The 21,894-nt window shown below is 42.3% G+C and overlaps 1 protein-coding gene across 2 annotated transcripts in view; it reads right to left on the bottom strand.

Moving 5' to 3' along the window:
• Positions 1–16,848, bottom strand: part of cdhr2 (cadherin related family member 2) — a 45,559-nt gene extending 28,711 nt beyond the window's left edge. Inside the window, exons 1-13 of one of the 2 annotated variants that reach the window (XM_045717821.1) lie at positions 16,580–16,848; positions 9,769–9,831; positions 9,342–9,410; positions 9,051–9,202; positions 8,465–8,515; positions 7,892–7,981; positions 6,983–7,072; positions 4,096–4,218; positions 3,746–3,895; positions 2,013–2,088; positions 1,714–1,826; positions 1,386–1,604; positions 479–634 (exon numbers count right to left, since the gene is read on the bottom strand). In XM_045717821.1, the coding sequence (XP_045573777.1) occupies positions 479–634; positions 1,386–1,604; positions 1,714–1,826; positions 2,013–2,088; positions 3,746–3,895; positions 4,096–4,218; positions 6,983–7,072; positions 7,892–7,981; positions 8,465–8,515; positions 9,051–9,202; positions 9,342–9,410; positions 9,769–9,817 (1,338 nt within the window). In that variant the 5' untranslated portion in view covers positions 9,818–9,831; positions 16,580–16,848. The remainder of the gene's footprint in view (positions 1–478; positions 635–1,385; positions 1,605–1,713; positions 1,827–2,012; positions 2,089–3,745; positions 3,896–4,095; positions 4,219–6,982; positions 7,073–7,891; positions 7,982–8,464; positions 8,516–9,050; positions 9,203–9,341; positions 9,411–9,768; positions 9,832–16,579) is intronic. The other variant, XM_045717822.1, reaches the window with a different exon arrangement.
• Between the last annotated feature and the right edge of the window lie 5,046 nt (positions 16,849–21,894).

The following is a 21,894-nucleotide window of genomic DNA, read 5'->3' as shown; positions in this document are numbered from 1 at the left end:
CCGTTCTGGCAGAGACCGTTTAAATGTCTCTCGCGTGTCCGCAGTTTCACCTGGCTATACCGTGTGAAGGGTGCAACGTTATCTCCTTTAGCATAAGTAATCGACCTGTTTGTAATGGATACTATGTGTGTTTGCTTGCCGTCTTAACACTACACAAATCCTGTTTCAGCTAAGCTAGGATAATTCTGGCATTGGACACACTCCAGAACCACTTAGTTTGTCCGGTTGAAATCTTCAATCAACTTGTCACACATCTTCTTCGAAAAAAATATTGTCAAATGTATTTAAATGATTATGATGACAAGGTGGTTGTTGATTAGTTTGACAATGGTGTTTGTCTTTGGTTTCAGTCAATTATAGTGAAGACATTTCTCACATTATGTGGACATAGTACTTTACTTTTGACCATGGTCCTTATTGGGCCCTGGTGAAAAGTAGTGCACTAAATAGGGAATAGGTTGTCATCTGAAACGCGTACCTGGACAACCATTGATGTTTTCGTCTCGTAGTCCACAGCCTGGGAATTCTTGACCATGATCTGAACTGGGCTTTCTGAGTAGGCAATCTGTGGCGACACACTGAACGCATCCTTGTCTGGTCCAGCAAGACTTAATTCGAATTTTCCACGATCTCCCTACATCAGAATACAGATGTTGATCAATTTTCTGGCCTGAGTAAACTCAGGTCCCACATAACTTTGATGTTTTGTTTTTTTATTATTATTATTATTAACAAAAATATATTATGTGATTAGGGTTGCAAAATTCCAGTACATTTTCAAGTTATCCTGGTTGGAGGATTTCAGATTTTGTTTTTCATTATTCCTTCCCCCCCCCCTTCCTAACTCTGGGAATCTTCCAACAAAGAGTTACAGAAAAAAAATCTCCACATTTTTGCAACCCTATTTCTTAGTAAGGACTGACCTGATCCAACCCTATTTCTCAGTAAGGACTGACCTGATCCAACCCTATTTCCTAGTAAGGACTGACCTGATCCAACCCTATTTCTTAGTAAGTACTGACCTGATCCAACCCTATTTCTCAGTAAGGACTGACCTGATCCAACCCTATTTCCTAGTAAGGACTGACCTGATCCAACCCTATTTCTCAGTAAGGACTGACCTGATCCAACCCTATTTCTCAGTAAGGACTGACCTGATCCAACCCTATTTCTTAGTAAAGACTGACCTGATCCAACCCTATTTCTCAGTAAGGACTGACCTGATCCAACCCTATTTCTCAGTAAGGACTGACCTGATCCAACCCTATTTCTTAGTAAGTACTGACCTGATCCAACCCTATTTCTTAGTAAGGACTGACCTGATCCAACCCTATTTCTTAGTAAGGACTGACCTGATCCAACCCTATTTCTTAGTAAGGACTGACCTGATCCAAATCTTTGGCTTTGATGTTGAGGTCGTTGACTGGAACACCCATGGAGGAGTGCTCAAAGATGTTGGCCGTGAAGCTACTGGCCTCCACGCAGGGCTCCACACCACAATCATAAAATTTAGGCTTGTTGTCGTTGATGTCACCGATGGTAATGCGGACCTCAGTGGAGGTGTGGGCTTGAGACCCCAGGACACTTGGATGTACCTCCGTTGCCTGGAATTGTAGTTTTTATTAACAGTAGGTCAGCTTGAAATGAAATATTGTCCTTTGGATAAATGACTGTTTGGAAATGATGTAAAGGGTTTAAGCAGTAAGAGTATACCGTCACAATAAGGGTCACAACATAATTGATGTCCGACAAAGCCTCTCTGTCAATATCACTTTTTACAGATATGATTCCATCAATGGCTGTGATGTCAAACAGGTCATTGGTACCTGCAAAATAACAAAACATATATCAGAGTCCAATCTTCATTTTTATTCCAACAATTTAGGAATAATAAAAAATTAAATCTTTATCTTTTCAAGACTTGTCAGCACAATGGCAACGGACAGCGTTTATGCTCATGTTCCGCTAACAACATGAAATTAGCAGATATTCAGAGAAGTAGTTATGCTCACCATCAATGCTGTAGGTGATGTCATCGTTGATTCCTGTGTCCTGATCAATTGCAGTCACTTTAAACACAAACAGGCCCTGAAATGAAAGTGAGACAGTAGAGTTCAGATAAAGGCTGACGTCAACAAAGGCTTTGTCCCCTTTGGCACCCCAAATGTAGTAAATGGCCCTGATCAAAAGTAGTAATTGGCCCTGATCAAAAGTAGTAATTGGCCCTGATCAAAAGTAGTAAATGGCCCTGATCAAAATTAGTAAATAATCCTGATAAAAAGTAGTAAATGGCCCTGATCAAAAAGGGTAAATGGCCCTCATCAAAAGTAGTAAATGGCCCTGATCAAAAGTAGAAATTGGCCCTGATCAAAAGTAGTAAATGGCCCTGATCAAAATTAGTAAATAATCCTGATAAAAAGTAGTAAATGGCCCTGATCAAAAAGGGTAAATGGCCCTCATCAAAAGTAGTAAATGGCCCTGATCAAAAGTAGAAATTGGCCCTGATCAAAAGTTGTAAATGGCCCTGATCAAAAGTAGTAATTGGTCCTGATCAAAAGTAGTAATTGGTCCTGATCAAAAGTAGTAAATGGTCCTGATCAAAAGTAGTAAATGGCCCTGATCAAAAGTAGTAATTGGCCCTGATAAAAAAAGTAGTAAATGGCCCTGATCAAAAGTAGTAATTGGCCCTGATAAAAAAAGTAGTAAATGGCCCTGTTCAAAAGTAGTAATTGGCCCTGATCAAAAGTAGTAATTGGCCCTGATCAAAAGTTGTAAATGGCCCTGATCAAAAGTAGTGATTGGTCCTGATCAAAAGTAGTAAATGGTCCTGATCAAAAGTAGTAAATGGCCCTGATCAAAAGTAGTAATTGGCCCTGATAAAAAAAGTAGTAAATGGCCCTGTTCAAAAGTAGTAATTGGCCCAGATCAAAAGTAGTAATTGGCCCAGATCAAAAGTAGTCAATGGCCCTGATCAAAAATAATTGGCCCTGATCAAAAGTAGTAATTGGCCCTGATCAAAAGTAGTCAATGGCCCTGATCAAAAGTAGTCAATGGCCCTGATCAAAAATAACTGGCCCTGATCAAAAGTAGTAATTGGTCCTGATCAAAAGTAGTAATTGGACCTGATCAAAAGTAGTAATTGGCCCTGATAAAAAGTAGTAATTGGCCCTGATAAAAAGTAGTAATTGGCCCTGATCAAAAGTAGTAATTGGCCCTGATCAAAAGTAGTAATTGGACCTGATCAAAAGTAGTAATTGGCCCTGATAAAAAATAATTGGCCCTGATAAAAAGTAGTAATTGGCCCTGATTAAAAGTGGTAAATGGCCCTGATCAAAAGTGGTAAATGGCCCTGATCAAAAGTGGTAAATGGCCCTGATCAAAAGTAGTAAATGGCCCTGATCAAAAGTGGTAAATGGCCCTGATCAAAAGTAGTAAATGGCCCTGATCAAAAGTAGTAATTGGCCCTGATCAAAAGTGGTAAATGGCCCTGATCAAAAGTCTAACACAAAGTAGGGAAAATGGACCATTTGGTACCATATTGGTCCATACCTTTACTTTTACAATTGTTTATCGATTTAGGAAGATGTATGTGTACGACAATACAGCAACTAGCAACAACAATAAACCAATTGTAAAAGAACTTAGCTGTTGGTAGAAAACACGAAGTGAACGTTGTTTGATGTTCTGAGGTTGGTTGAACTATGAACTCAAAGGAAAGTGCCGATTTTGGCAACACCCGACTCACCACAGAAGAATGCTCAGTGACAGTAGTCGCGTAAGGAGTACTTAGAAACCTTGGATCCATGTCTGGGACGTCCACTACAGTGATGAAGGCAAAAGTGTGGCTCATTTGATGAACAGGGAGAGGTTCATTATACACAGGGCCTCCACCATCCTGTGAGGGGAAACACAATCAGAAACAGAAAACAACATTTAATAGGACATTTTCTCAGATTAATCCCGCAATCGGGCCCCGAAAAACATGATCAATTCCAGAAAGAACATGCTTGTTAGTCAGGAATTCAGAAAACCGCTTCCAATAAGTGACTAGTGAAGATCCAACAGTGAATAGAAGTGTTGAGATGGGCTACTTACAGTGGCTGTGATCTTCAGCCTATAGAAAGTGCTCAAACTTGTAAAATTCAGTTTTTGAATCAGTTTGACGTCGCCATTATTCTCATTGATAGCAAAATGGTTTAGTCCATTACTTGGACTAGCCTAGAAACGAGGAGAGAGTTAGGTTTAAATACATGGAGTTGATATAACAATCTCAAGGCATATAGTCTGTCCTAATTTCCCCCAACGTCTGTTGGGAAGTGCTTTTATTATTATCTGCTACATGACTAATGTTGGGGGTGTAACTTGGTTCTAATGGGGGTGTAACTTGGTTCTAATGGGGTTGTCACTTGGTCCTAATGGGGGTGTAACTTGGTTCTAATGGGGGTGTAACTTGGTTCTAATGGGGGTGTAACTTGGTTCTAATGGGGGTGTAACTTGGTTCTAATGGGGGTGTAACTTGGTCCTAATGGGGGTGTCACTTGGTTCTAATGGGGGTGTAACTTGGTTCTAATGGGGGTGTAGCTTGGTTCTAATGGGGGTGTAACTTGGTTCTAATGGGGGTGTAACTTGGTTCTAATGGGGGTGTAGCTTGGTTCTAATGGGGGTGTAGCTTGGTTCTAATGGGGGTGTAACTTGGTTCTAATGGGGGTGTAGCTTGGTTCTAATGGGGGTGTAACTTGGTTCTAATGGGGGTGTAACTTGGTTCTAATGGGGTTGTCACTTGGTCCTAATGGGGGTGTAACTTGGTTCTAATGGGGGTGTCACTTGGTTCTAATGGGGGTGTAACTTGGTTCTAATGGGGTGTCACTTGGTTCTAATGGGGGTGTCACTTGGTTCTAATGGGGGTGTCACTTGGTTCTAATGGGGGTGTAGCTTGGTTCTAATGGGGTTGTCACTTGGTCCTAATGGGGGTGTAACTTGGTTCTAATGGGGGTGTAACTTGGTTCTAATGGGGGTGTAACTTGGTTCTAATGGGGGTGTAACTTGGTTCTAATGGGGTTGTCACTTGGTCCTAATGGGGGTGTAACTTGGTTCTAATGGGGGTGTAACTTGGTTCTAATGGGGGTGTAACTTGGTTCTAATGGGGTTGTCACTTGGTCCTAATGGGGGTGTAACTTGGTTCTAATGGGGGTGTAACTTGGTTCTAATGGGGTTGTCACTTGGTCCTAATGGGGGTGTAACTTGGTTCTAATGGGGGTGTAACTTGGTTCTAATGGGGGTGTAGCTTGGTTCTAATGGGGGTGTAACTTGGTTCTAATGGGGGTGTAACTTGGTTCTAATGGGGGTGTAACTTGGTTCTAATGGGGGTGTAACTTGGTTCTAATGGGGGTGTAACTTGGTTCTAATGGGGTTGTCACTTGGTCCTAATGGGGGTGTAACTTGGTTCTAATGGGGTTGTCACTTGGTCCTAATGGGGGTGTAACTTGGTTCTAATGGGGGTGTAACTTGGTTCTAATGGGGGTGTAACTTGGTTCTAATGGGGTTGTCACTTGGTCCTAATGGGGGTGTAACTTGGTTCTAATGGGGGTGTAACTTGGTTCTAATGGGGGTGTAACTTGGTTCTAATGGGGTTGTCACTTGGTCCTAATGGGGGTGTAACTTGGTTCTAATGGGGGTGTAACTTGGTTCTAATGGGGTTGTCACTTGGTCCTAATGGGGGTGTAACTTGGTTCTAATGGGGGTGTAACTTGGTTCTAATGGGGGTGTAGCTTGGTTCTAATGGGGGTGTAACTTGGTTCTAATGGGGGTGTAACTTGGTTCTAATGGGGGTGTAACTTGGTTCTAATGGGGGTGTAACTTGGTTCTAATGGGGGTGTAACTTGGTTCTAATGGGGTTGTCACTTGGTCCTAATGGGGGTTGTAACTTGGTTCTAATGGGGGTGTAACTTGGTTCTAATGGGGTTGTCACTTGGTCCTAATGGGGGTGTAACTTGGTTCTAATGGGGGTGTAACTTGGTTCTAATGGGGGTGTAACTTGGTCCTAATGGGGTTGTCACTTGGTCCTAATGGGGGTGTAACTTGGTTCTAATGGGGTTGTCACTTGGTCCTAATGGGGGTGTAACTTGGTTCTAATGGGGGTGTAACTTGGTTCTAATGGGGGTGTAACTTGGTTCTAATGGGGGTGTAACTTGGTTCTAATGGGGGTGTAACTTGGTTCTAATGGGGGTGTAACTTGGTTCTAATGGGGTTGTCACTTGGTCCTAATGGGGGTGTAACTTGGTTCTAATGGGGGTGTAACTTGGTTCTAATGGGGTTGTAACTTGGTCCTAATGGGGTTGTCACTTGGTCCTAATGGGGGTGTAACTTGGTTCTAATGGGGGTGTAACTTGGTCCTAATGGGGGTGTAACTTGGTTCTAATGGGGGTGTAGCTTGGTTATAATGGGGGTGTAACTTGGTTCTAATGGGGGTGTAACTTGGTTCTAATGGGGGTGTAACTTGGTTCTAATGGGGGTGTAACTTGGTTCTAATGGGGTTGTCACTTGGTCCTAATGGGGGTGTAACTTGGTTCTAATGGGGGTGTAACTTGGTTCTAATGGGGGTGTAACTTGGTTCTAATGGGGTTGTAACTTGGTTCTAATGGGGTTGTCACTTGGTCCTAATGGGGGTGTAACTTGGTTCTAATGGGGGTGTAACTTGGTTCTAATGGGGGTGTAACTTGGTTCTAATGGGGTTGTCACTTGGTCCTAATGGGGGTGTAACTTGGTTCTAATGGGGGTGTAACTTGGTTCTAATGGGGGTGTAACTTGGTTCTAATGGGGGTGTAACTTGGTTCTAATGGGGGTGTCACTTGGTTCTAATGGGGGTGTAACTTGGTTCTAATGGGGGTGTAACTTAGTTCTAAGTTCACTGTTGATGTTTTGAGTCAGGTTTACTTATGAATGAGTACAGAAAATCGGCTTTCTGTCCAAAAGCAATACTTACCTCATCAATGCTGTACTTTACAACAGCAGCAAGTCCAGCATCTACATCTTTGGCATATACTTGAAACAGAACGGTGTCCAAGGGGGTGTTCTAATAACAAACAAAAACAGACAAAGTGGGGCAAGGAATTTGGAGACAAAATAGTACTTTTTTCATCACCATTTAGAAAAGTAACTTTCAAATGTATAGCACAAAAAATGAATTCCTGACTATACACTAGCAAGGGACCCGGTTAGATGTAGATTTTCCATACTAAGTCGTATAGGATTTCGTATTTTCTACATTGTAGAATAATAGTGAAGACATCAAAACTATAAAATTATACATATTGAATTATGTAGTAATCAAAAAAGTGTTAAACAAATCAAAATATATTTTATATTTGAGATTCTTCAAATAGCCACCCTTTGCCTTGATGACAGCTTTGCACACTCTTATCCAGAAACACTTACAGCTGTAATCACTGACAAAGGTGATTCTAACATGCATTGACTCAGTGGTGTGAAAACTTATGTAAATTAGATATTTCTGTATTTCATTTTCAATAAATTAGCAAAAATGTTCACTTTAATTCACTTTTATTGTGTGTGAATGTTTTATTGAATCCATTTTTTTATTTAGGCTGTAACAACAAAATACATTCTAAGTCGAAGGATAAGAATACTTTCTGTACAAATTATGAAAACAATATAAATACTTTTCTAAAACATTATTATAAATTACTAAAGTTTCTATAGATTTCCCAAATTACCTGATTTTCTGAAAAGTTTTCAAACCATTGTCTGTTTAGATGATTTCACAGGCTCATGAAGTTTCCCACAATTTCTTAATTATGGCTGGAAATTAATTGAACGTGCCATATAAATTAAATTCTTATTAAAGGAATGTAAAATTAGTAATTGTACTTACTTCTTCGACATTTACATTGTAAGGCGTATTTTCAAATATGGGTTGGTTATCATTCGCGTCTATTACGATTATCTGAATGTCTTTGGCAACCTAAAAAAAAGATGACATGATATATTGTGCATGTTTATAAAACATACATTTGTTAAAAACAATAAAATACATTTTAAAAAACATAGTTAAAAAAAATATGTTTATGTTTGGTATTTTATTAGGATTCCCGTTAGCTGTTGCAAAAGCAGCAGCTACTCTTCCTGGGCTCCACACAAAACATGAAACATAACATAATACAGAACATTAATAGACAAGAACAGCTCAAGGACAGAATTACATACATTTCTTTAAAAAAGGCCAATCCATACACACAAACTATCTACGTCAGATAAGGGAGAGGCGTTGTGCCGTGAGGTGTTGCTTTATCTGTTATTTGAAACCAGGTTTGCTGTTCATTTGAGCAATATGAGATGGAAGGAAGTCCCATGCAATAAAGGCTCTATATAATACTGTACGTTTTCTTGAATTTGTTACTGGATTTGGGGTCTGTGAAAAGAGTTAGAGGCTTTATTGTGAACTTACTGTGTAATCAGCGTCAGAAACCACAACGCCGATAGAGAATACACCCTTGTCCTAAACAAATACAAGCCAATCAATTACAGATTCAGGTCAGGAAAAATAAAGGATAAAATACTGAAATATTGAAATGGCTGAAAAAATACCGAAATGGCAGAAATAAAATAGAAATGGCTGAATAATACTGAAACACTGAAACGGATGTAACAATACTGAAATACTAAAATGGCTGAAACAATACTGAAATACTAAAATGGCTGAAACAATACTGAAATACTAAAATGGCTGAAACAATACTGAAATACTAAAATGGCTTATAATTCTAAAATGGCTGAAATAATACTAAAATGGCTGAAACAATACTCCAAATACTGAAATGGCTGAAACAATACTCCAAATACTAAAATGGCTGAAACAATACTGAAATACTAAAATGGCTGAAACAATACTGAAATACTAAAATGGCTGAAACAACACTGAAATACTAAAATGGCTGAAACAATACTGAAATACTAAAATGGCTGAAACAATACTGAAATACTAAAATGGCTGAAACAACACTGAAATACTAAAATGGGAGACGAGGACTTACATCATCATCTCTCTCCAAGGGGGTCCGGATGGTTACGCTCCCTGTGTTTGCATCGCAATTAAAGTAGATTGCTTTTGGCCCAGTAATCATGTATGTCAGTGGATCGGGTACAGGATCAGGGTCGAATGTTTCTATTTGAAAGGCAAATTCATCTGAAGGGAGAAGGTGTTGAGTTGACAAAAGGTGAGTCAAAAACCAGCATATAGCAAAGAGCATGCATAAATTGATATACTATTTTGTTATATAAAAATAAAATAAAAATTCATATTACTGAGTACAATAAATACATACTTATTGGAGTGTCTTCTTTTATTTGGGCATAACTTGTTGTAATGCTCGGGATTTGGTTTTGGCTTTGAGCTGTAGATAAAAGCAGAGATAGTTTAATCATATAAGCTGCTAAGTCCAAGCAAAATGAGTCCCACTTTACAATAATATTGATAAGATTTGACATTGAGTATAAACTTTCTCACTTTATCTGTGAAATTGCCATTAAACATACAGTGTCACTATGAATAGACATGACATTATTAGACGTGAAGTTAATGCGGTTAAATAGCCAGTGGCAACATGAGCCTTGGAATGCATCCCAAACAACACCCTATCCCCTGTATGGTGCACTACTTTTGACCAGAGCTCGTATTCCCTGCGGGCTCTACTTAGGGAACAAGGTGCCATTTGGGATACAGAGAGTTTAGAGACCCAGTTAGGTACTCACCTCCAGCGAAGAGGCTCACAAGACACAACAACAGCAGACTACCCTCCATCCTTCACAGGCCTGCTAACTCAGACAACACACAAAACACAGTAGAATTATATATTACAACACAAAACACCATAGAATGACTTATTAGCGCCGTAGAAGTACATTTTAGATCTCAAAACACTGTAGAAGTACATTTTAGAACTCAAAACACCGTAGAAGTACATTTTAGAACTCAAAACACCGTAGAAGTACATTTTAGAACTCAAAACAGCGTAGAAGTACATTTTAGAACTCAAAACACCTCAGAACACTGTAGAAGTACATTTTAGAACTCAAAACACTGTAGAAGTACTTTTTAGAACTCAAAACACTGTAGAAGTACATTTTACAACTCAAAACACCGTAGAAGTACATTTTAGAGGTCCCGTGTGGCTCGCTTGGTAGAGCATGGCACTTGCAATGCCAGGGTTGTGGGTTCGCTTCCCATGGGGGACCAGTATGAAAAATGTATGCACTCACTACTGTAAGTTGCTCTGGATAAGAGCGTCTGCTAAATTACATAAATGTAAAATGTAGAACTCAAAACACTATAGAAGTACATTTTAGAACTTAAAAGACCGTAGGGAGACCCCCAGCTTCACTAAAATCATTTACAGCTACGTGCCCTTTTGATAAATAAATGTCATCTATTTGGTTGTAATATCATCCCCTCTTAAAGAGCAGAGTCAGAACTACACTTTTCCCATTATTCTACATTTAGCTCTATCATCATAGTTATACAGCAAGTAGGCCTAACTGTATGCTTTTCATGATCAGTAAACATCAATTGATCATGTATTTTCAGATGTGTGCGGTTAGCCTATCCATTTGGCATGTAGCTAACTAGCTAGCTAGCTAGGCAAACAACATGTGTCATTTAGCTTGCTTCATCAGAGATGAGTTTTTTTGGAAAGAGCTCGACATGTCCGTCGGACTACTGTCATCACCACTATAGATGACAAGCAAATCAAATCCCTTGAACGTTAGCTTGTTAGCTAGTAATATTGACGTGATCTGTTATTAGCTAGCTAGCCAATTTGACGTGGTCCATCAATAAATATTGCCTGTTATGTCTGTGAGCAGCAATCATAATTAAAAAGGTCATTTTTTTTTAAACTATGTTGAAAAGGGGATCATGTTAGCTAACTTTGCTAGGTAGTCCTACAGTGTCTTCATAAAGTATTCCCACCTAGGGCTGTGGTGGTCATGACATTTTGTCTGCCTGTGATTGTCAAGAAAATAACATCTTTGTCATTTAGTAGACACTCTTATCCAGAGCAACTTACAGTAGTGAATACATACATTTCATTTCATGCATTTCTTTTTTTCGTACTGGCCCACCCGTGGGAATCGAACCCACAACCCTGGCGTTGCAAACACCATGCTCTACCAACTGAGCCACAACTGAGCTACCGCTGGTCTCACAGTAATTGGCCATTAATTAACACATTTAGCATCTCCTGGCTTCCACACACCTGCAAGCCACTGATGCGGAATATCTACATTTTAAAAAGTCGAATAAATCCATGTAATATAGCCTACACCATCACAATATTGAAGAGATGCATATTGAAGATATTGGAAGAACTGTCCATATTTACTTTTCGTCGGCCAACAAGATGACTTGGCCTAACGAACGGCAAAAGCACTAGCCTATGGCAATTGACTATCCCCCATAGTACAAAAGTTGACATATTCTATTCTGTGCGAGAAATAAATATTCAAAACACAGTCTGGGACAGTTGTGGGATGTGATAGATCCCAAATTAGAACAACCACTAGCATCAAAAAAACCTTTTATAAGCAATGTGTAACGGTTGTCGTCGGATAAAGCGGACCAAGACGCAGCGGGGAAATGTGCACTCATCTTCTTTATTAAAGAAAAGAAGGGAAACCAAAATAAACACGTACACAAACGACACGACGACGACTTACAGTCTGGTAAGGCACAAGGCTATACACAGAACATTCTCCCACAAAACACAAACAAAACACATACCTATATATAGGACTCTCAATCAAAGGCAACTACAAACACCTGCCTCCAATTGAGAGTCCAACACCCAATACCTAACATAGAAATACTAAACTAGAGAGAACATAGAAATACAAAAAACATAGAACATAAACCCGAAAATAATAAATCAAACACCCTTCTAAGCAAACCACCACCCCGAACCACATAAAACAAATACCCTCTGCCACGTCCTGACCAAACTACAATCACAAATAACCCTCTGCCACGTCCTGACCAAACTACAATAACAAATAACCCCTTTACTGGTCAGGACGTGACACAATGAGGCTGACACAACAGATCAGAACATTTAGCTTAAAATGTTTATAAACTATTAGGCTATTTCTTCACATTATAAGCGCAGCAATGTGCACACAGCATTAGGCTATAAGTGCGAATGTTCCAAAATGCAATCAATTATTGGGAAAACGCCATTCTCAAAAGTGACCGCAAGGTGAAGAAGAAACAAATAAGTAATCTATGCATTTAAAGAGCAAAGGGAACACATTTTTTCCCCGTGGTTCATGTTCATGCCAGCCAGGTAGGCTATACTCCTGTTGTAAAGAGAAGCAATGTGCTTAATATTAGGAAAGTTGAGAAATAAACATAGTAGGCCTAGCCTGTTAGGGCTAGGGGGCAGTATTGACATGGCTGGATAAAAAACATACCCGATTTAATCTGGTTACTACTCCTGCCCAGTAACTAGAATATGCATATAATTATTGGCTTTGGATAGAAAACACTCCAAAGTTTCTAAAACTGTTTGAATGGTGTCTGTGAGTATAACAGAACTCAAATGGCAGGTCAAAACCTGAGAAGATTCTGTACAGGAAGTACCCTGTCTGAACATTTCTTGGCCTTCTTTGCCATTTCTATCCATTACAAAGGATCTCTGCTGTTACGTGACACCTCCTACGGCTGCCATAGGCTCTCAGAAGGCGGCAAAAAGCTGAATCGTGGCTTTGCAGGCTCTGGCTGAAAAAAAGTAGCGCGTTTGGGTAGTGGCTGGTTACAGTACTGTGAGACTCAGGCTCGTGCCCGCGTCGACCGAAAGCTTTGTTTTCTTTCCTCTGTTTACCTAAACGGAGATTCCCGGTCGGAATATTATCGCTTTTTTATGAGAAAAATGGCATAAAAATGGATTTTAAACAGCGGTTGACATGCTTCGAAGTACGGTAATGGAATATTTATAAATTCTTTGTCACTAATTGCGCCATGCTCTTAACCCTGATTTACCATTTCGGATAGTGTCTGGAACGCACGAACAAAACGCCGCTATTTGGATATAACGATGGATTATTTTGGACCAAACCAACATTTGTTATTGAAGTAGCAGTCCTGGGAGTGCATTCTGACGAAGACAACAAAGGTAATCAAACTTTTGTAATAGTAAATCTGACTTTGGTCAGGGCTAAACTTGGTGGGTGTCTAAATGGCTAGCCGTGATGGCTGGGCTATCTACTGAGAATATTGCAAAATGTGCTTTCACCGAAAAGCTATTTTAAAATCGGACACCTCGATTGCACAAAGGAGTTCTGTATCTATAATTCTTAAAATAATTGTTATGTTTTTTTGTGAACGTTTATCGTGAGTAATTTAGTAAATTGTTAGTAAATTCCCCGGAACTTTGCGGGGGGTATGCTAGTTCTGAACGTCACATGCTAATGTAAAAAGCTGGTTTTTGATATAAATATGAACTTGATTGAACAAAACATGCATGTATTGTATAACATAATGTCCTAGGTGTGTCATCTGATGAAGATCATCAAAGGTTAGTGCTGCATTTAGCTGTCTTCTGGGTTTATGTGACATTATATGCTAGCTTGAAAAATGGGTGTCTGATTATTTCTGGCTGGGTACTCTGCTGACATAATCTAATGTTTTGCTTTCGTTGTAAAGCCTTTTTGAAATTGGACAGTGTGGTTAGATTAACGAGAGTCTTGTCTTTAAAATGCTGTAAAATAGTCATATGTTTGAGAAATTGAAGTAATAGCATTTCTAAGGTATTTGAAAATCGCGCCACGGGATTCAACTGGCTGTTGCGTAGATAGAAAGCTGATGGGATCCTCCTCTTTTTAGTAGAGGCCATCAAAACTCTGTTTTATCATGCAACTTCATAGCCTTTAGAAATGTTGCGCAGTATTAGCTCATGGGCTCTCATAAAGTCATAAAGTGTTTGATTAGATTTTCGATTACATTTGTATTGATGTCAGAGTGATTAGAGGGACAGTAGAGTACCAGGAAGTTAGCTAGTTTGGTAGGTTACTAATGACCATCAGCAGCATCAGAGCTTGGAGAAGCATAGTTACCGTGACTTAACAGCCACATAGAATTTGACTGCCGTCATGACTCGTGACCGCCGGTGTGGCGGTAATTCCGTCACCATAACAACCTTATTCACACCCTTTTACATTTTCCACATTTTGTTGTGTTAAAGCCTGAATTTAATAATTGATTACATTTTGATTTGGTGTCACTGATCTACACACAATACACCATAATGTCAAAACTGAATTTTGTTTGACTCAAAGCTGTAAACGCAGACTCAAAGCTGTAATCTCAGCCAAAGTGCTTCTGTAAACTATTGACTCAGGTGTATGAATACTTATTTAAATAAGATATTTAATTTTCTATAAGTTTCAACAACAAAAATCTAAATACAGGTTTTCACTTTGTCAATATGAGGTATTGTATGTAGATGTGTGAGGAATTCGGGCTGTAACACAACAACATGTGGAATAAGTCAATGGGTATGAATACTTTCTGAATGCCATTATATATTAAACTAAAAGTTGTATTGATAACGACCTATACTCAATATTAAACTAAAAGTTGTATTGATAACGACCTATACTCAATATTAAACTAAAAGTTGTATTGATAACGACCTATACTCAATATTAAACTAAAAGTTGTATTGATAACGACCTATACTCAATATTAAACTAAAAGTTGTATTGATAACGACCTATACTCAATATTAAACTAAAAGTTGTATTGATAACGACCTATACTCAATATTAAACTAAAAGTTGTATTGATAACGACCTATACTCAATATTAAACTAAACTAAAAGTTATTTTAAAGTTACATTCTATTAATAAGACAGTATTGAATTATTTTTGGAGGAGACAAGTTAATAACATAAAAAGAGAAATAGGTGAAATAACAACCAAAACGGTTCTTAATCAAGTTTGTTTTGACTTATTTACTATAAGGAACTAGTCCGATATAACTGCTATTCCCTCCAACACATATAAAACCCGAGAGAAACCAGATAAGACTGGAAATACATCATATCTGAGACTTTGGATTGCCAGGCATTAAATTAAGGCTGTCATTATAGGAGCAGGAGTCAATGTTTAACCACAGAGATGTAAAATACCCATGTTCTGTATCATGTCATAAATTCAGATGTGAAAACAACGCTTTGCGTACATGCTTCATTGCTTGTTCTAAATTAATAACTTTACATGCTTACAGTATAAATACAAAAGGGTAATTTACATGTTAAAAACTGTCCAAATTATTAGTCTATTTGTAAACAGTATTTCTGTATATGCTTGTGTGTTAAACATATCAGCCGATGGGGCGGCAGGTAGACTAGTGGTTAGAGTGGAGGGGCGGCAGGTAGCCTAGTGGTTAGAGTGGAGGGGGCGGCAGGTAGCCTAGTGGTTAGAGTGTAGAGGCGGCAGGTAGCCTAGTGGTTAGAGTGTAGGGGCGGCAGGTAGCCTAGTGGTTAGAGTGTAGGGGCGGCAGGTAGCCTAGTGGTTAGAGTGTAGGGGCGGCAGGTAGCCTAGTGGTTAGAGTGTAGGGGCGGCAGGTAGCCTAGTGGTTAGAGTGTAGGGGCGGCAGGTAGCCTAGTGGTTAGAGTGTAGGGGCGGCAGGTAGCCTAGTGGTTAGAGTGTAGGGGCGGCAGGTAGCCTAGTGGTTAGAGTGTAGGGGCGGCAGGTAGCCTAGTGGTTAGAGTGTAGGGGCGGCAGGTAGCCTAGTGGTTAGAGTGTAGGGGCGGCAGGTAGCCTAGTGGTTAGAGTGTAGGGGCGGCAGGTAGCCTAGTGGTTAGAGTGTAGGGGCGGCAGGTAGCCTAGTGGTTAGAGTGTAGGGGCGGCAGGTAGCCTAGTGGTTAGAGTGTAGGGGCGGCAGGTAGCCTAGTGGTTAGAGTGTAGGGGCGGCAGGTAGCCTAGTGGTTAGAGTGTAGGGGAGGCAGGTAGCCTAGTGGTTAGAGTGTAGGGGCGGCAGGTAGCCTAGTGGTTAGAGTGGAGGGGCGGCAGGTAGCCTAGTGGTTAGAGTGTAGGGGCGGCAGGTAGCCTAGTGGTTAGAGTGTAGGGGCGGCAGGTAGCCTAGTGGTTAGAGCGTTGGGCCAGTAATCGAAAGGTTGCTGGAACAGATCCCTGAGCTGACAAGGTATAAATCTGTCGTTCTGCCCCCTGAACAAGGCAGTTAACCCACTGTTCCCTCGATAGGCCGTCATTGAAAATAAGAATTTGTTCTGAACTGACTTGCCCAGTTAAATTGATTAATTTGTTATTCTCCAAGAGGAGTTTATCAACGATGACGCTCAATTAGAACTACTATGTTTATCTACTGTATCACAGAACAATCCCACAATCAACCAGATGTCGATGACCAGAGTATTACTCTCCCACTAAAACCTTAATGACCATATTCACATTACTCACAAATCACATCAACACATCCAAGTGAAGAAAAAATATATATACATATATTCTAATGAACACAAACAAGTGTTCAAAGCTCAAACTTACCGGCCCACGTTCCTTAGTTGGGTATAGACAGACAGGGAGAGAGAGAGAGAGAGAGAGAGAGACAGATAACAGGTGGTTGTTCCAGAGGGATGTGGAGAGGACTGAACCGTAGTCTAGGTGAGACCTTAGCCTGCTGCTGTGACTACTGCTCCCTCTCTCTCTCTCTCGTGATTATCTCCTCTCTTTTAGGCTGTAAATGTTAATGATTAACACACATTGAGAAACACAGTGAACAACATGGCCTGGATGGACCGATGCAGCAGCCTCCTTACAGTGTGTGGTGTGTGGTGTGTGGTGTGTGGTGTGTGTGGTGTGTGTGTGGTGTGTGTGTGTGTGTGTGTGTGCGTGTGGTGTGTGTGGTGTGTGTGTGTGTGGTGTGTGGTGTGTGTGGTGTGTGTGTACGTGTGGTGTGTGTGGTGTGTGTGTGCGTGGTGTGTGTGGTGTGTGTGTGTGTGGTGTGTGTGTATGTGTAGTGTGTGTGGTGTGTGTGGTGTGTGTGTGGTGTGTGTGTATGTGTGGTATATGTGGTGTGTGTGGTATATGTGGTGTGTGTGGTGTGTGTGTACGTGTGGTGTGTGTGGTGTGTGTGTACGTGTGGTGTGTGTGGTGTGTGTGTGTATGTGTGGTGTGTGTGTGTGTGTGGTGTGTGTGGTGTGTGTGTACGTGTGGTGTGTGTGGTGTGTGTGTGTATGTGTGTATGTGTGGTGTGTGTGTGTGTGTGTGTGTGTGCGTGTGTGTGTGTGTGTGTGGTGTGTGTGGTGTGTGTGGTGTGTGTGTGTATGGTGTGGTGTGTGTGGTGTGTGGTGTGTGTGGTGTGTGTGGTGTGTGTGTGTAACCAGGCAACAGTAACCAGGCTACAGTAACCAGACTACAGTAACCAGGCTACAGTAACCAGGCTACAGTAACCAGGCTACAGTAACCAGACTACAGTAACCAGGCTACAGTAACCAGGCTACAGTAACCAGGAGCTACAGTAACCAGGCTACAGTAACCAGGAGCTACAGTAACCAGGCTACAGTAACCAGGCTACAGTAACCAGACTACAGTAACCAGACTACAGTAACCAGGCTACAGTAACCAGGAGCTACAGTAACCAGGCTACAGTAACCAGGCTACAGTAACCAGACTACAGTAACCAGGCTACAGTAACCAGGCTACAGTAACCAGGAGCTACAGTAACCAGGCTACAGTAACCAGGAGCTACAGTAACCAGGCTACAGTAACCAGACTACAGTAACCAGACTACAGTAACCAGGCTACAGTAACCAGGAGCTACAGTAACCAGGCTACAGTAACCAGGAGCTACAGTAACCAGGCTACAGTAACCAGGCTACAGTAACCAGACTACAGTAACCAGACTACAGTAACCAGGAGCTACAGTAACCAGGCTACAGTAACCAGGCTACAGTAACATTTACATTTACATTTAAGTCATTTAGCAGACGCTCTTATCCAGAGCGACTTACAAATTGGTGCATTCAGTAACCAGGCTACAGTAACCAGACTACAGTAACCAGGCTACAGTAACCAGACTACAGTAACCAGGAGCTACAGTAACCAGGAGCTACAGTAACCAGACTACAGTAACCAGGAGCTACAGTAACCAGGAGCTACAGTAACCAGACTACAGTAACCAGGAGCTACAGTAACCAGACTACAGTAACCAGGAGCTACAGTAACCAGGCTACAGTAACCAGGCTACAGTAACCAGGCTACAGTAACCAGGAGCTACAGTAACCAGGCTACAGTAACCAGGCTACAGTAACCAGGCTACAGTAACCAGGCTACAGTAACCAGGAGCTACAGTAACCAGGCTACAGTAACCAGGCTACAGTAACCAGACTACAGTAACCAGGAGCTACAGTAACCAGGAGCTACAGTAACCCGGAGCTACAGTAACCAGGAGCTACAGTAACCAGGCTACAGTAACCAGGAGCTACAGTAACCAGGGGCTACAGTAACCAGGGGCTACAGTAACCAGGCTACAGTAACCAGGAGCTACAGTAACCAGGAGCTACAGTAACCAGGAGCTACAGTAACCAGGCTACAGTAACCAGGCTACAGTAACCAGGCTACAGTAACCAGACTACAGTAACCAGGCTACAGTAACCAGGCTACAGTAACCAGGAGGTACAGTAACCAGGCTACAGTAACCAGGCTACAGTAACCAGTAGCTACAGTAACCAGACTACAGTAACCAGGCTACAGTAACCAGACTACAGTAACCAGGCTACAGTAACCAGGCTACAGTAACCAGACTACAGTAACCAGGCTACAGGAACCAGGCTACAGTAACCAGACTACAGTAACCAGGCTACAGTAACCAGGCTACAGTAACCAGGAGGTACAGTAACCAGGCTACAGTAACCAGGCTACAGTAACCAGGCTACAGTAACCAGACTACAGTAACCAGGCTACAGTAACCAGGCTACAGTAACCAGACTACAGTAACCAGGCTACAGTAACCAGACTACAGTAACCAGGCTACAGTAACCAGGCTACAGTAACCAGACTACAGTAACCAGACTACAGTAACCAGGAGCTACAGTAACCAGGAGCTACAGTAACCAGGCTACAGTAACCAGGCTACAGTAACCAGGCTACAGTAACCAGACTACAGTAACCAGGCTACAGTAACCAGACTACAGTAACCAGACTACAGTAACCAGGCTACAGTAACCAGGCTACAGTAACCAGACTACAGTAACCAGACTACAGTAACCAGGCTACAGTAACCAGACTACAGTAACCAGGCTACAGTAACCAGAAGACCATACCCTCAGCATCAGATGAACTACAAACAAAACATTGTTTCTCTCAAAAGAGTTTTGAATATTTTAATTATTATCCTAGTGAGAAAAAAAACAGCGACAAGTTCAGACAACACTACTGCAGGCATAAAGAAGAATTACAGTCTTTCTCTCCGTCTCTCTTTCTCTCCGTCTCTCTTTCTCTCAGTCTCTCTTTCTCTCCGTCTCTCTTTCTCTCCGTCTCTCTTTCTCTCCGTCTCTCTTTCTAAACAGGGAAAGAGCGTCCATCCCCTCTCCTTCCTTGATCTCTACATCCTCGCTACATGTACTAGACGATAGTGTGACATGTTGTGTCACGGGTCACTCACCGGTGTCCGAGCGATGATACATCACATACCAGCGGAGTAGAACCTACTGAACCCCTCTGTTGTCCAGCGAGGATCCCCCTCCTCCCTCCCTCCCTCCCTCCCTCCCTCCCTCCCTCCCTCCCTCCCTCCCTCCCCTCTGAGCAGAACTCTACTGAACCTCTCTGTTGTCCAGCGAGGAGCCTCCTCCCTCCCTCCCTCCCTCCCTCCCTCCCTCCCTCCCTCCCTCCCTCCCTCCCTCTGAGCAGAACTCTACTGAACCTCTCTGTTGTCCAGCGAGGAGCCTCCTCCCTCCCTCCCTCCCTCCCTCTGAGCAGAACTCTACTGAACCTCTCTGTTGTCCAGCGAGGAGCCCCATTCCTCCCTCCCTCCCTCCCTCCCTCTGAGCAGAACTCTACTAAAACCCTCTGTTGTCCAGCGAGGAGCCCCCCCTCCCTCCCTCCCTCCCTCCCACTCTACTAACCCTCTCACTCCCTCCCTCCCTCCCTCCCTCCCTCCCTCTGAGCAGAACTCTACTGAACCTCTCTGTTGTCCAGCGAGGAGCCCCTCCTCCCTCCCTCCCTCCCTCCCTCCTCTCCTCTCTGTTGCCGAGCCCCTTCCTCCCTCCCTCCCTCCCTCCCTCCCTCCCCTCTGAGCAGAACTCTACTGAACCTCTCTGTTGTCCAGCGAGGAGCCCCCTCCCTCCCTCCCTCCCTCCCTCCCCTCCCTCCCTCCCTCCCTCCCTCCCTCCCTCTGAGCAGAACTCTACTGAACCCCTCTGTTGTCCAGCGAGGAGCCCCTCCTCCCTCCCTCCCTCCCTCCCTCCGAGCAGAACTCTACTAAAACCCTCTGTTGTCCAGCGAGGAGCCCCATTCCTCCCTCCCTCCCTCCCTCCCTCCCTCCCTCTGAGCAGAACTCTACTGAACCTCTCTGTTGTCCAGCGAGGAGCCTCCTCCCTCCCCTCCCTCCCTCGTTCCTCCCTCCCTCCCTCCCTCCCTCCCTCCCTCCCTCCCTCCCTCCCTCCCGAGCGAGGAGCCTCCTCCCTGGGCAAAAATTGTTTGAATGAACAACCCCGTCAAAATATGATGACGTTCAATCAATGTGGAAAACTAATTTGGAATTGAATTATTATGTTTTTTATATATACCCAACTTTGAACCTAAATTCAATGACATGATGAATTTCTACGTTGATTTTAGGTTGAATTCACATTAGTTGACAAGGCAACGAAATGTAGATCAAAACTAGACTGTTGAACTGAAGTCTGTACCCAGTGGGTCCTTCCATGGCACGATCACCTCAACCGGCTGAACATCACATGACCGTGATGCGAACAGGGCTTTGGTCAGGAGAAACATTCCACTGTACCGTAATTCCGGTGTGACACTGTAATTGGCAGTGACCAGTGGCTCTTTGTCCCAAATGGCACCCTATTCCCTATAGGGTCCTGGTCAAAAAGTAGTGCACTATATAGGGAATAGGGCCCTGGTCTAAAGTAGTGCACTATATAGGGAATAGGGCCCTGGTCAAAAAGTAGTGCACTATATAGGGAATAGGGCCCTGGTCAAAAAGTAGTGCACTATATAGGGAATAGGGTGCAATTTGGGACGCATGTAGCCTCTGTGTCTCTGGGCCAGTGAGAGACCCATCCTACTGTAGGGTACTGATGAGCTCGTTCCAATAAGACCCTCCCCCCACCGGGCCGCTCTGCTCAGTCACCATGAGATGGAGCGGACACACAAAGAAGTATCGTCCTCCGCGTTCCACTGGCTTCATTACCCCAGATCTGCCTCCAAACAAAAGCGAGTCTGTATTCTAGTGCTCACTGCAACAGTAAACAACAATGCGACAATGACAAATATGTCTTCCAGGTCACTGTAGTTCAGAATAAAGGGAATACTACAGATGAAGTGGTGTCTGAAAGATGGACAGATTTAGAGTTGATCTATAAAATGTAGACGACACTCGCACCATCAACTGTAGAATTAGTCTGTAATTTTTTTTCTCTCACTCAGGATATGTCCTAAATTGCACCCTATTCCCTATTTACCGCACTCCTTAGGGTGACATTTGGGACGTAATCTAAGTAGCGTACAACTGTACTTTGTTTTCCTAAAAACCATCAAATGGTTATCAGGAGTAGAGGTCTTCACGGATTCACCTGTACCCGAATACCCGAGACCCGAATACCCGAATACCCAAGACCCGAATACCCGAATAC

This window comes from Salmo salar, chromosome ssa05 (genome assembly GCF_905237065.1).
Source record: "Salmo salar chromosome ssa05, Ssal_v3.1, whole genome shotgun sequence".
Taxonomy (NCBI): Eukaryota; Metazoa; Chordata; class Actinopteri; order Salmoniformes; family Salmonidae; genus Salmo; species Salmo salar.
Note: the sequence above shows the minus strand (reverse complement) of the source record. Positions and strands in the feature narration are given on the sequence as shown.